This window comes from Pseudochaenichthys georgianus, chromosome 8 (genome assembly GCF_902827115.2).
Source record: "Pseudochaenichthys georgianus chromosome 8, fPseGeo1.2, whole genome shotgun sequence".
NCBI lineage: Eukaryota > Metazoa > Chordata > Actinopteri > Perciformes > Channichthyidae > Pseudochaenichthys > Pseudochaenichthys georgianus.
The window spans coordinates 15,526,683-15,542,584 of record NC_047510.2 but is presented as its reverse complement, the minus strand read 5'-3'; the positions used below and the strand labels follow the sequence as shown (position 1 = coordinate 15,542,584).

Below are 15,902 nucleotides of genomic sequence, written 5' to 3'. Positions count from 1 at the left end.
TTCTAAAATCCTATGGAGAAATCTCGTTGCTTTTTTGTGGAGGGAAGCCATGCGCAGCTTACTTCCTGGTTTTAGGACGCCTCACTGCAGCTCTCTCGTCTCCTCTTCACACACCACACTTTTCGCGGCACACGTACTTACAGCCAATCAGCTCTGAATTATGTGAGATGACGTATGGTGGGGATGGCAGCACTTTGCCCCTATGGTCATTATTTTTTGCCACACACATTAAATAGGAAAATACTTTGAGCATGCGCAGTGTAGTTTTTGCAGTCACCGTTCACTTAGACAGTCAGAGGGAGGGGCAGGATCAGGTTTTGTCCCTCATGGCTCTAAACAGCTCAATAGGCACACACTGTAGACACTAATTAGAAGAACACATACTAAAACAGCAATGTACAGACGAATCAGATGATTAAACATGATCTTAAAATATATTTTATATATTTTTTAATTTATTTTTTGCATTTTGTTGTAATCATTATTTTAATACTTTCTGCTGACACTAGGTGGGGCTGTGCCCCACCTGCCCCTAATGACCAGTCGCCAGTACTATACTCTTCTGCGAGGCAGAATAGGGTAGCCGGCTAACGCCCGTCGACCAAAATTAGCTTTTGGTTCAGTCTGTGGACTGTTAAGCTAGCCCGGCTACCATTAGAGATGTGCTCTGAAGCGAGAAGAGGTGTTTGAATGACGCATGCGTCGTGGCGCAGGCTACTTATAGGGGGTGATTTCCCCTGACGTTGACGTCAAGATCACCAGCCAATCAGGATTGGCGTAATGAGATTGATGCTTCGGTTTGCTCCGCGATGAGGCGCATCCCATAGTGAGACATCGAACGGAGTGAATGAGAACTGCTACTTCCTTACAGAGCCCCTCCTCCAACACACACAAACATGACCAATGAGGGCACGAGATAAGTTTGTGCACAGATGGAAGGCTGACAGGCAGGTAGGCCATCCAGTTATTTTAGCCGAGCCGGCTAAAATGATTGGTTGTGCTTTTTACAGTACTACGGCTTCCACTGATGACATTTTTTATGGATTTTTTGTCAAAGCACTTAAGATATTCATTGCTATCGGATGTTAAGAGCATTCCACGGAATATAACAAAGTGTCTCGAGCCGGTTTCTCAAACTTACCTACCCCACCTTTAAGCTATGATAAAAAATATTGTCTGAAACAAAATGAAGTATTTTTTTTCCCTCAAACTTAAAAACTCTACTTAGATCTAATAATAAATATGAGGTTAGTCCAAAAGGAACAATTAAATTATAACTAACAAAGTAATAAATGTTGTGCGGTCTCCAGAATGAATCCTCGTATTACTTTGTGTGAATGTAAATATATAGACGGTAGCAATATTTTTGACTTGACTCCACTTAATTTGAGGTCAAAACATTTATTTGGAATAAACAAAAAAATGGTGCTGTAACAGATGAGTGAAAACTTTTTTAAGTTGATCCAAAGTATCAATTCAGTGCATGTGTTACTTTGTTATACCTACATTTCTCCATTTGGACTGAGTTCATGTTTATCATTAGATCAAATAAAGTTTTTAATTATACATTAATATAATTTATTTAGTTAAAAGCAAAAACGTTTTATAATGAACATCCTTTTTTTTTACCGTAAATAAATTACATTTACTACTATATCAAAGAAGAATTTTGACTTTTAAACTTAAAAGGCTTCTTTACACTCAGTTCACATATCCATAAAGACAGGAATATTCTCTTCAAAAGACCTTGACATTTATTGAGATGTCTTTAAAATATGCATCACCTATTGAGGGACTGCAGATGGAAATTAGCTCAAATCTAAATCTGGCACTGTTACGCTTGACACATTTGATGTTTTAAGTGTTGATTACAGTGCATTATCCCTGCTAAATAAACACACTTTGATTAAATGAGTCGTTTAGTTTTTTTAGTGCAAGACGACATTCAATCACGCCAATTTCAATCAGTTGTTATTCTCAGTCTTCATTTTTTGTTGGATTTCTTTCTCTTTTTTGAGGTAAACCACACCTGTCATCATAGAGCTTATTTGCCTTTTGGTGTGCACTACTGTATACATGAATGTGCTGTGCTGTTTCTCTCTTGTTTGCTGCACAGCCATCTTGTACCAAGTGGACCACCTTCACCCAAGACAATCGCCCCTTGGCCCTCTGACCTTTGCGAAGGATGCAGGTGAGAGCAAACACTGTCCATGCTTCTCCTTGAAGGGACCTTTCTGTTAATGCCTTAAGGGGGCTACACACCAACCTGAGACCAAAGAAGGCGTACCGAAGGCGTCCCGACTTTTACGTCCGCTGCGTCGCCTACGCCGCCCGCCTACGAACACACCGCAAAGACTTCAGTCGACGAGTGGCAATAACTGTCCTTACCAGCAGGCAGCGGTAGTGTGTATTCATCATTCAAAAGAGGCAGCAACCGGAAGACAGACTGCATTATACAGACGTGTGTGTGTGTGTGTGTGTGTGTGTGTGTGTGTGTGTGTGTGTGTGTGTGTGTGTGTGTGTGTGTGTGTGTGTGTGTGTGTGTGTGTGTGTGTGTGTGTGTGGGTGTGTGTGTGTGGGTGTGTGTGTGTGTGTGTGTGTGTGTGTGTGTGTGTGTGTGTGTGTGTGTGTGTGTGTGTGTGTGTGTGTGTGTGTGTCAGGGCGATCATTGAAAAAGTAAGAGAACGCTACTCAAAAACTTGGAAGAAGCAAGAAGACAATTACAGAAACCTCAGGTAATTGTATTTGTTTAAGATGTTGACAAAAGGTTTTGGCCAGAATTGTAATGAATAGTCCATGCAGGCAAAGATTAGCTGTTTCTCAGCGGAAGAGTATAAACGCTAAACATTGTCACAGTTTGGGACTATTCAGTGAGTTGGTTTTAAAAGTAGTTAAAAGACACGATCCATGAAGCAACGCCCAGGAGTGCCACATCATCCAACAATTTGCATCTGAATCCATTGGTTTTCTTATGTAATCAAAAATCTTAAAAATGTATAGCACGAGTCAGAGAGTTTGGTAAAACAGAGCGACTTAACCTGAAGATAACTTTAACTCACCTTGATGATTATGGAATTAAAATCCTTATAAGAAAGAAGATACGTTTGAAATATAATCTGAACTAATTGCCACTTACTGTGTTTGGCAAATTATAAAGCTTTATGTTCAAATCTCCTGACTTGGATGTTTTTTAACAAAGTCCTTGTGTTACCGCAGCTCTCAGCTGAGAAGTCAGTGCCAGGGATTTGACAGGGCCATCATTACCCAGGCCAACACTCCAGTGGGATCAAATATTGTGTACGCTGCGGAAAACAACAAGACCCTCGAGGTGACTCCAGGAATTTTCAGCACCTTCATAAAGGTATGTCGTTTTTCATTCATGGATAGTATCACAGCATCTTCTGCTTGTTGTCTTTATTGTTCCTTAAAAATGGCTCCGAGATGATTATGTGTTTAGTTACATGGTGACTGGTTGATACAAACAACCACCGATGACCACCCTTTCAAAAACACACACATGCACACACAGAATTATTATTTCTATAAAAAATGAGATTTGAAGTGAGGACCTCTTAATCTGAAGAATGCTGAAAAAAACCCGATAATCTTATTTCAATATACCTATATATAACCTGCTTTTAATGATATATTTGTAAATTTGAAATAATTCTAGTTTTTAGAAAATTGGTAACTGGCTTCACACCAGAAAAAAGAGCATCCAGTACACTTTCTAGGACAACACCAGTCTACAAAGTTTGCATTCATTTTGATATCAACTGTCTCATCCATGGAGACAACAACTTTGTCAGGACTAACCGGAATAGTTCAGAAAAACAGTCAGCGATTCAGAGTAAGTTCCAGGAAACAGCCCACTGCTCCTGATACTGGGAAGGTTTAAATACAGAGGCTACATTTCACTGAGATCAGCTGAGATGCCACATCCGGCCAAGGGGCGTAAACCCTTGCACACTTCCAACTCCTACTATCTGCGCCCTAGCTCAAACCGCAGCTTCAAAGTCTCTTATTTTGATCTCAGATACACTATAGTCAGTTATTTTTTGAGAATTGTGAATCGCTGTTTCAGTAAGTTTAAAACCGTAAAAGAATGTAGGAAATCAATAACGCAACTCAAACACCTCAATTGTACATTAAATAAATACTCACACATGTTGATAGTGTTGTAGGTGTCAGGACCTCGACACAAACTGATGAACCCAAATGCACGACCCAGAGAAAAAGTCTTGAATATAAAAAAAGTATATTTATTTTCACAGTTTCAGGTAATGCCTCTTAACAGAGTACAGTAGGTGGTGGAAATAACAAAAGGTGCTCACAAGGAAGAAAAGAGCGAAAAGAGGACTTAATAAAATCTTTAAGCCAACAAGATAAACAAAATAACAAAACCTGACATGAGTGAAAAGCGATCCTTTCAGAGCTGAGGCTTGGCACGACCATTCGGGGAAACAAACGAGACGAACTGACACAGGACAGGGGAGAGACAGGACTATTTAAACATGAGGTGAGTGGGAACAGGTGGAGACAATCAGGGGTGGGGCAGAAGCTGATGGTGGCGGGAAAAACATACAAGGGGAGGAATAAACGGGGCCTGAAATGAAAGACGAGAGGTACAAATAAAACGGGAAATGACAGACAAAATACATAAACATAACTAACACATTTGACGAGACACGATCGTAGGGGATTTGCAAACAAGATCCAGACAAAGATCCCCATGGCTCTTGCTCATTCACAAACATGATATAATCATATGCATGTTATTGTTCTGTAATACATTTTTTCATTGGTTGTATTTCCAGGAGAATCCATTTCCAAAGAAAAAATGGGACACGTGTGCTGTTGTTGGGAACTCAGGGATTCTGACAAACAGCAGCTGTGGAGAGATTATTGATTCGGCTCAGTTTGTTATCAGGTGAGAAAGCTGTCAAGATCAGAGGACTGAAAGGCTGATTGCGACAGAAATCCACAGAATAATTCCAAATAATCATTTCTGACTCGTCTGTTATGCCTTTTCAGGTGCAACCTACCTTCTTTGGGTAAAGGCTATGAGAAACATGTGGGCACCAAGACTGACCTTGTGACAGCCAACCCAAGCATTATGCTGAAGGAGTGAGTAAATAAATGAGTCTCACTGCACCAATAGAGTGTTTCCTTGGTGTTGTTGCTTGACATATTTTTATTTTCAGGTATGGAGGTCTAATGGGACCACGCCGTCCATTTGTGGAGAGTCTACATAGCTACGGCAAATCCATGATGGTTCTTTCCCCCTTCTCCTATGCACACACCACTCCGGTGTGCCTGAGGGCAGTATACAGCATTAGGGACTTTGAAAGTCCCATTCAGCCCATGTTCTTCAACCCTGATTACTTCCAGAGTCTGGCCCTCTTCTGGCGCTCCAGAGGCCTACGCAGAGGCCTACTCAGCACCGGCTTAGTGATGGTTAACATAGCGCTGGAACAATGTGCCAACGTGCATCTGTACGGTTTCTGGCCCTTCAGTAATCACCCATTTGCTGCTGACAACTGCTCTCTGGATGATTGTGGACAACAGGTAAGCATGTCATACTTGTTCCAACAACCTTTTGAACAGGTTTTTTGTTTACCCAGGTATATGTTCCTCACAAGGCAGAATTTGTTTTAGTTGTTAAGTGTTCCGTGTATTGATTCTGTCTAAGATGTTCACAAAAACACACCATGTGGTACTTTGTTATACCTACATTTCTCCATTTGGACTGAGTTCATGTTTATTATTAGATCAAAGTAAAGTTTTTAATTATATAATATAATTTATTTCATTAAAAGCAAAAACGTTTTATAATGAACATCAGTTTGTTTTACCGTAAATAAATTACATTTACTATATCAAAGAAGAATTTGGACTTTTAAACAAAACTACAGTGGCCCTGAAGTGCAAAACACCACAGCATTTCAGAAAACACCACAGCATTTCACATTGGACGGAAAGGGTATTCCTTTAGGAGCCAGAGAAGCACTGCTGTGCTTGGTTGTTTTTGCTGCCAGTCAAGAAATGACTCTTCGTGATTGGTCAACACCCAACCGAAATATGTCCCAACACATCAGCCGTTAGCACACACTCAGAGCTCACAGCTCCTCATATCTGTTTAGAAACTAGACACAAGTACAAACCACAGACTGTCTGTGTCATGGCGAATACAGTAGCTGCTTTATTTATGTCTGTATGACGTTGTGAGTGTGGACGGAGCAGCAACAGGTTAGTTTAGCCTGATGGATCCGATTCCATTCAGAAAACAGGCATTTTAAAAGCTTTTCGCCTGCCGTCTTATCTGCAGACTTGTCAAAGCGTTAATTTAATACCATAGTATTTACATGGAGATAAGCCCCTTAAAAACCATGAATAATAAAGCATTAATTCTGTGTTTACTCCTGTCATTCAAACAAGACGCTGGAGAGGGGGCGGGCAGTATCTCCATGTAAATCCTATGGGAATCGTTTAGTTTAGTTTTTTTTAGTGCAAGACGACATTCAATCACGCCAATTTCAATCAGTTGTTGCAGGTGAGAGCAAACACTGTCCATGCTTCTCCTTGAAGGGACCTTTCTGTTAATGCCTTAAGGGGGCTACACACCAACCTGAGACCAAAGAAGGCGTACCGAAGGCGTCCCGACTTTTACGTCCGCTGCGTCGCCTACGCCGCCCGCCTACGAACACACCGCAAAGACTTCAGTCGACGAGTGGCAATAACTGTCCTTACCAGCAGGCAGCGGTAGTGTGTATTCATCATTCAAAAGAGGCAGCAACCGGAAGACAGACTGCATTATACAGACTGACTGATATGATTGCGTGATATGATTAGTTGGTCTTCACTTTCTTCATTCCAGGCCGCCATGATAAAAAATAAACTCTTGCGTCCGGGTGAGATGAAAATGAAAAAGATTAGCTGTCTGTGTGTGCCTTCTTAATTGTTTGTTTTGATCCCTCACTTCCGCTTCGCTTCTCATGCACTGATCCGCTAAGCTGAACAGCCAATCAGAGTGATTTCTTTGGCCGACTTTCTTTGGCCAACGGCCGCGGGAGGTGCGAACATTTGCCGTAAAGAGACGACGGTGCGGGACCACACCAACCTGAGTAGGGCGCCGTGAATGCCCGACTTTCTCTGACGGCCTCTGACTCCAAAAATCGGGTTGGTGTGTCAGGGCCTTTTAGTCCGAACAATTCATGTTATCACGACACGAGGGGTCACACAACTGACTGTTTGTGTTTGTTTGTGTGTATGCATGTGTGTGTGTGTGACAGAGCGATCATTGAAAAAGTAAGAGTACTACTCAAAAACTTGGAAAAAGTGATGGTTAACATAGCGCTGGAACAATGTGCCAACGTGCATGTGTACGGTTTCTGGCCCTTCAGTCCATTTGAACTCAATTCGGTGAATAACCACTACTACGATGATAGAAAAAGGTACATGGACTGTCCATTCCATGCCGGATGAGTTGGACCTCTTGTTGCGGCTGCACAGTCAAGAGAGGTTTCTCAATACTCAAATTGCCCCTCCTCGACTCCCCTCCTCGAGACTTGGTGCCGCCCACAGGAGATGCGAGCGGAGGACTGAGGAGGTGAACCGAGGAGAGAGGAGTGGAAGCAGCAGGCGGTTAGAGAAATGAGAACTCCTCTCCTCTGAGCGGTCATTTTAAAGAGACGTCCATTAATGATGACAGAAGGCACAGCAGCCCTCTGTCTGATGGACAGATGTGTTCATGATGACTTATATATTAACTTTTAATTCATTCACAGTGCGGTATAATGAGACAATAACAGGCTACAGATGCGGACATATACACACACACATATTTATATAAATATATACAATTTCAGAATGAAACAAGTATGAGAGCACTCTCTCTGGTCGCTGAAATGGGGAATTGAAATTACGGGCCAAAAGTTGTACAAGTATTAAAAGTAAGCATAGGACACCAAACCAACTGAGACCCGTCTGTCCGTCGCATCTACGCACTGTACAACACACACCTACACACTGTACCACACACACACCTACACACTGTACCACACACCTATTGCTCCTAAAGCATAATCAGGCTACAGCCGTTGTGTATTTTATTATGTGAAGAACTAAATGGTCTTACAAAAATATCGACTCTTTGTTTGTAGATATCTACTAAACTACAGCATACAAATACAGAGAGTAATGTAGGCATGTTATACTGAGTGATATATATTTTACACACTGCTCGGCTTTTTGCACGGACCTCACAGCTGTTCTCACTGTAAACATCGCGTTGCGATGAAAGCAGTTACTAATATAATATCCAAGGGATGCATGCAGAGCTGTCATTGGCTGAGATAAGTCCGGCCGTGCGTCATGCCTTCACCGTTTCCGGAAATGCATCCGTGGAGGAGCCGTGGAGGATGCATCAGTGTCTCCTCGGTTAGAGCTCCTCCAGAGAGCCTCCTCGATGCTCGGTCCTCGAAGTGCATTTAGAGAAATGAGATGTCCTTCAACATGGCGCGCTGAAATTCATTTCCGGGTCACTACCGGAGGACTGAGGAGTCGAGGAGGGGAAATTTGAGTATTGAGAAACCTCTAAGGTGTGCTTAGGCTTCACCTGGGAAACTGTTGACCGGAAGGAGGAACCTATTGCGGTGAGCACGTTGCAACTTCCGGTTGTTGTTTTCATCTCCGGGTATCCCGTGTGCCTGTTCTGTTGCTGATAGCTTATTAACTTAAACTTAATCGATCGTTTTAAAACTCTTGATCACGGCAACTGCCTGACGTTGTAATCACACGTTACTACAGCTTAAGCACTCACAACTCTCCTTCTCTTAGCGACTGTAACTCCACAGTTGCCTACACTCTTTTCGGGTTTGCTAACGGTAGCTACTTTAGCTTGATAGCTAGCCATGGCTCTTTCCCCACCTTCTGGTGCTATTTCCTGCTCTTCCTGTCTCATGTTTGGTTACTTCCCGGCCTCCCTTACTGGTAAGGATACATGTGTTAAATGTAGTATAGTTGTTAGGTTGGAGGCGGGAATCATAGCCATAGAAGCCCGGCTCCGCATCTTAGAAAGTAACTCAGTTAAAGTAAAGCCCATGTTAGCATGTGCGGACCGGCAAAATGTAGCTCCTCTTAGCCGTCCCCCGGCAACTCCCGAGCAGCAGGGAGGCTGGGTGACTGTTCAGAAGGGGCATAACGCGAAACCCGCAGGTCCCCACCAACCCGTTCACGTATCTAACAGATATTCCCCACTCAGCGAGACACCCGCTGAGAAGCCAACTCTGGTTATTGGTAGCTCTATTATGAGACACGTGAATTTAGAGACCGAAGCCTCCACAGTCACATGCATTCCGGGGGCCAGAGCGGGCGACGTTGAGGCGCATCTTAAACTGCTGGCTAAAGATAAACGTAAATACAGTAGGATTGTTATTCACGTCGGTGGTAATGATGTTCGTTTACGCCAATCAGAATGCACAAAACTTAATGTGGAGTCGGTGTGTAGTTATGCTAAAACAATGTCGGACACCGTAATCTTCTCTGGTCCCCTCCCCAATCTGATCAATGATGACATGTATAGCCGCATGTCATCATTTCAGCGCTGGTTGTCTTGGTGGTGCCCAGCAAACAATGTGGGCTTCGTAAATAATTGGACAGCCTTCTGGGGAAAACCTGGTCTGATTAAGAGAGACGGCATTCACCCTACTTTGAAAGGTGCAGATCTCATTTCGGCAAACATTTCAGGGCTTTGTGGACGTAATCCATGACAAACTGGAGTTGAGACCAGGAGGCAGAGTCGCAGTCTTACACGCTTCTCTGCGCTCTCTCCTAGGCAGTCACCCATAGGAATCCCGAACCCAATAAAATACCCAATATTAGCGGTGTGTGTGTCTGCCCAAGGACAATTTAAGGTAAAACCTAATAGAGGTGTCATACATAATAACCTAATAAAAGTAAATGTAACAACTACTACAGTGCAACAAAACAGGAAGATTAAATGTGGTCTCTTAAACATAAGATCTCTAGCATCTAAAGCAATATTGGTAAATGATTTAATATCAGATTATAATATTGATATATGCTGTCTCACTGAAACTTGGTTGAGACATGAAGAATATGTCAGCATAAATGAGGCCACTCCACCCAGCCATGTCAACACTCATATTGCTCGAGGCACGGGCCGAGGAGGTGGAGTTGCAGCAATCTTTGACTCAAGTTTACTTATCAATACTAAACCAAAATGTAATTATACCTCTTTTGAAAGCCTCGTTTTTAGTCTTACGCATCCGACCTGGAAAACTTTGCAGCCAATCTTATTTGTTACAGTGTATCGTGCACCAGGTCCTTATTCAGAATTCTTATCAGAATTCTCTGAGTTTTTATCAACTTTGGTTCTTAAAACAGACAAAGTAATTATCGTAGGTGACTTTAATATTCATGTTGACGATGATAAAAATAGCCTTACTGTTGCATTTAACTCTATATTAGATTCTGTTGGTTTCTGTCAGAGTGTAAATAAACCAACCCACTGTTATAATCACACTCTCGACCTTGTTCTGACTTATGGTATTGAAATTGAGCAACTATTAGTCGAACCGCATAATCCTGCTTTATCCGACCATTTCTTAGTAACTTTTGAAGTACTGTTACTAGACTACAAAGCATTAGTCAAAAGCTCTTGCAGCAGAAACCTATCTGTTAGTGCTATAGCCACATTTAAGGAAGAGATTCAACCAATACTTAACTCGATAGCATGTCTGCATGTAGGGGAGGAAACTTATACAAAATGTACACCACCCCAAATTGATCATGTTGTTGATAGTGCTATAGATGCGCTGCGAATAAAATTAGATTCTGTTGCTCCTTTGAAAAAGAAGAAAATAAAACAACATAGATTAGCTCCATGGCATAATGCCGAAACCCGCAAAATAAAGCAAAAGTCTAGACAACTTGAAAGGATATGGCGTTCCACTAAACTTGAAGAATCTCGTTTAATTTGGCATATTACTCTCAATGAATATAAGAAAGCACTGCGTAAAGCGAGAGCAGCCTACTACTCTTCATTAATAGATGAGAATAAGAATAATGCAAGATTTCTTTTCAGCACTGTAGCCAGGCTGACAGAGAGCCACAGCTCGATTGAGCCTTCTATTCCCTTAGCACTCAGTAGTAATGATTTTATGTGCTTTTTTAACGATAAAATTGTTACTCTTAGAAACAAAATTAATGACCTCTTGCCTTCGACCAGTATAGTGTTATCAACAGCTCCCGGAATCGTAAGTTCTAATATTACACTAGATAGTAAACTAGAATGCTTTTCAGCCATTAACCTTGAACAATTACATTCAATGATTCTCTCTTCTAAACCATCAACGTGTATGTTAGACCCAATTCCAACTAAGCTGTTGAAGGAAGTTTTTCCATTAATTAGCACTTCTTTATTAAATATTATGAATATGTCTTTATTATCAGGCTATGTTCCACAATCATTCAAAGTAGCAGTGATAAAACCGCTTCTTAAAAAGCACAACCTCGATCCAGAGGTTTTAGCCAACTATAGACCTATTTCTAATCTTCCGTTCCTCTCAAAAATTCTTGAGAAAGCGGTCACAAAACAGTTGTGTGATTACTTAAAAAACAATGATTTATTTGAAGATTTTCAGTCTGGCTTTAGAACACATCATAGCACAGAGACAGCTCTGGTTAAAGTCACAAATGATATTCTAATAGCCTCAGACAAGGGACTTGTCTCTATTCTTGTTTTGCTCGATCTTAGTGCTGCATTTGATCCTATCGACCATGATATCCTATTGCAAAGACTAGAGCACTTAGTTGGCATACAGGGAACTGCTTTAGGCTGGTTTAGGTCCTATATATCTGAACGCTCTCAGTTTGTACGTGTTAACGATGAATCTTCCACGCAAACCAAAGTTAGCCATGGAGTGCCACAGGGCTCAGTGCTCGGACCTATTTGTTCACATTATATATGCTTCCGTTAGGCAATATTATAAGGAATCATTCTGTAAACTTTCATTGTTATGCGGATGATACTCAACTATATTTATCAATCAAGCCTGATGAAATTAATCATCTAAATAAAATTCAAGACTGCCTTAAGGACTTAAAAACGTGGATGACCTTAAACTTTTTGATGTTAAACACGACCAAAACTGAAGTTATTGTACTTGGCCCGAAGAGTCTACGAAACAAATTATCTAAAGACATACTAACTATGGATGGCATTAATTTGGCCTCCAGTGAGACTGTAAGGAATCTTGGTGTTATATTTGATCAGGATTTATCCTTTAACGCCCACATAAAATCAATTTCAAGGACCGCCTACTTCCATCTACGTAACATTGCAAAAATCAGGCATATCTTGCCTCAAAACGATGCAGAGAAACTAGTCCATGCATTTGTTACTTCTAGGCTGGATTATTGTAACTCTTTATTATCAGGGAGTACCAAGAAGTCAATCAAGTCGCTTCAGCTGATTCAAAATGCTGCGGCTCGTGTACTAACCAGCGTTAGGAAAAGGGACCACATTACTCCTGTTCTGGCTGCCTTACACTGGCTCCCTATAGAACACAGGATAGAATTTAAAATTCTTCTTCTCGCCTACAAAGCCCTTAATGGGCAGGCGCCATCTTACCTTAAAGAACTCATTATACCCTACTGTCCTACTAGGGCATTGCGTTCCAAGAATGCAGGGTTGTTGGTTGTTCCTAGAATCTTTAAAAGTACAATGGGAGCCAGAGCCTTTTCTTATCAAGCTCCACATTTGTGGAATCAGCTTCCAGTTTGTGTTCGGGCGGCAGACACCCTATCCGTTTTTAAGAGTGCGCTTAAGACCTTCCTTTTTGATAAAGCTTATAGTTAGGGCTGATTAGATTCAGCCCCTAGTTTTGCTGATATAGGCTTAGTTTGTCGGGGGACATCTTACTTCTTCCTTCTCTCTGTCTATACCCGTGTACTCTCATGTTCCGATTAACCCAGCTTCCCCAAATGTCTTTCTTTTTGGTGTCTATATACGCTGGGATCCGGAGTCATGGATGATCCTGCGGTCCTGTGTCCTGGATCGCGAGCGCTGGATCTTGAGTCGTGGCTGTGGTCCTGGATCATAGGTCCTGGATGGATATCCTCGTGAATTCATCTTCCTATTATACACACATGCATTTCCAAACATTTGGACTACCTATGTTGCAAATGTATTATCTTTTCAATTTACACACGGCATCTATTGCACGTCTGTCCGTCCTGGGAGAGGGATCCCTCCTCTGTTGCTCTCCCTGAGGTTTCTCCCATTTTTCCCTTTAAACTGGGTTTTCTTTGGAAGTTTTTCCTTGTACGATGTGAGGGTCTAAGGACAGAGGGTGTCGTATTGTCATACTGATATTCTGTACACACTGTGAAGACCACTGAGACAAATGTAACATTTGTGATATTGGGCTATATAAATAAACATTGATTGATTGATTGAAATGAGTTCCCAGGTCCAGAGACAGGGTTGACTGGGCATCTGGAGTACCGTGTAATTTCCTGGTGTGGATCTGGCCTGGCCTGCCATTCAAATGTAAAGTGTATGTATTTGGCCTGCTGCCAACTTGACTGATGACCAGCTAAAGCAATAAGGAATATGTCGACATGACTCTCATAATCCATCAATAAGACACAGCGTCAACATTCATCATCATCATCATCATCTTTATTTAAAGAGACTCTTGGTCCAGACAACACTCAAATACATACAACACTCAAATACAAACTAAAAAAAGGCAGCCATACCAATGTTTCCACAGAGGTGACTGGTATCGTACAGCACTGAGACACGGATTTGAAAGCAGCATAATGACAGAGTTATGAGAAACATTCAATCGACAGATGAATTTGTACATCAGACCTCTCAAAAGAGCATGGAACGTGTTGACTCGTGCATTACAGAACATTTCACTTGCACTGCACCACCTTGGTTTTCTAAGCAGTATACGCAAACAGTCATTATATGCAACCTGGAGCTTCCGGAGGCTCGCCTTCTTATACTTGACCCACAAGGGGGCAGTATAGAGAGGAGTGCAATACGCTCTAAAGAGGTTCACCTTAACCTTATCTGAACACCAAGAGAATTTTCTAGCCAACATGTTGGCTTGTATATATAAGACACGCCGCTGTCTATACATGTCATCATCATCAGCCATTTCATCTGTGATGATGTGTCCCAGATACTTCGTGTTACAGCAAACAGACAGCATCTGTCCTGACAGATAGAATGTTGGAAAACAAAGGTTCTTATCCCCTGTTGCTCTACAGATCATTACAGCGCTCTTCTTAGCATTGTATTTAACGTCAAATTTGACTCCGTAATCAGAACAAACATTTAGCAACTGTTGAAAACCAGCACTGCTAGGAGAAACAATTGCCAGATCATCGGCATACATAAGATGGTTTACAATCACATTACCAATCACACACCCTGTTTTACGGACACTTAAATCATCTGATAGATCATTCATATAGATATTAAAAAGGCTCGGTGAGAGGAGCCCCCCCTGGCGGACTCCATTACCAACACCAAATGGCGCCGAGACTGCATTCCCCCATTTGATCCGCATGCTCTGGTTGGCATACCAATAAGCCAGGATCCTAATTATACTGTTAGGCACACCTCTTTGTCTCAATTTTAAAAACAGTTTATGATGGTTAACTCGGTCAAAAGCCTTCGAGGCATCAATGAAACCAATCAGAACAGTGGAATTCTGTCTTCTATATGTTTCTACCATTTCCTTCAAAGCATAGATGCATAGCTCAGTACCATGCTTAGCCTTGAAGCCAAACTGGTTATCTGAGGTACATAAATAAGAACATAGTCTATCCAACAAAATTCTTTCCAGGACTTTGGATAACACACTGGCCAGAGCAATTGGTCTATAGTTATCCAAGCTCCCTACCTTGCCCGCTTTGTCCTTAATGACAGGGACCAAGGTAACCGTCAACATGGAGTCTGGCAACATACCATGAGTCATGAGGCCGGTAAAACAAATGGCAAGAAGAACTGCAACCTTCGGGCTTGCCAGTTTAAGGTGCTCTGCAGTGATTCGGTCAGAGCCGCATGCTTTGTTATCAGCTAGCTGTTCAATTGCTCGATAAACCTCTTTAGCTGTGATTCCCACTGTGTCACTTTTCACAACACTACCAACTTTGTAGGGGTCACTTTTAACACAATTAAGTATAGTAGAGTAATGTTGCCTCCACATCTCAGCTATGTTATCGGCTCCAGATACTCCCTCTATGGTACACGGTAATGACGTACTGGCCCTGTTCAGAGCTCTCACCTCCTTCCAGAAGCCAGTCACATCATTATGAAGGAGCTTTTCAGCCATCGAGTCCGCTCTCAATGTTTCTGTGTGTTTGTTGACATAACGAACTGCATATTTATATCTAGCATGTGTACGCTTTTTGAGATCCAGGACAGGCCCCTCTCTGGGCCTTCCTGCCTGGACCCAGGCCCCAAAAGCATTCTTGGCTTCAGCGTATTGATCAGCCACATGTGTATTCCACCCTGGCTTGACGTTGTGTCTCTTCCTAGAGTAGGTACAGCACGGTATACTGGCCTCCCATACAGCTCCCACAATACAATCATACATGTTACAGAGGTCTTCACGGTGAGAGCTTTCATTACAACCCACATCAACACACAGAGTTGCCACTTTGGGTAGATATACATCACTTAATAGGACATCAGTTCTCCCATAGTACAATAGCCTATCCTCATTTGTGAGCTTGGACCAGTCCACTTTAGTGGTACAGGCATGTTTAGCCTCCTGAGACATCTCAGGGAGACTATCACAATCTAGTGACATTATAAAAGGAATGTGATCTGACATTGATGCCTCATACACAAT

At 42.0% G+C, this 15,902-nt stretch overlaps 2 protein-coding genes across 2 annotated transcripts in view; one reads left to right on the top strand and one right to left on the bottom strand.

The window, feature by feature from the left end:
- The window catches only part of arhgap23a (Rho GTPase activating protein 23a), a 114,152-nt gene that overhangs the window by 80,776 nt on the left and 17,474 nt on the right, over positions 1–15,902 (bottom strand). The window lies entirely within an intron of this gene.
- LOC117451681 (alpha-2,8-sialyltransferase 8F-like) overlaps positions 1–15,902 on the top strand; it is a 43,674-nt gene that overhangs the window by 14,390 nt on the left and 13,382 nt on the right. The window contains exons 2-6 of the mRNA XM_071204139.1: positions 2,117–2,191; positions 3,217–3,361; positions 4,818–4,930; positions 5,035–5,127; positions 5,205–5,568. Of these exons, the coding sequence (XP_071060240.1) occupies positions 2,117–2,191; positions 3,217–3,361; positions 4,818–4,930; positions 5,035–5,127; positions 5,205–5,568 (790 nt within the window). The remainder of the gene's footprint in view (positions 1–2,116; positions 2,192–3,216; positions 3,362–4,817; positions 4,931–5,034; positions 5,128–5,204; positions 5,569–15,902) is intronic.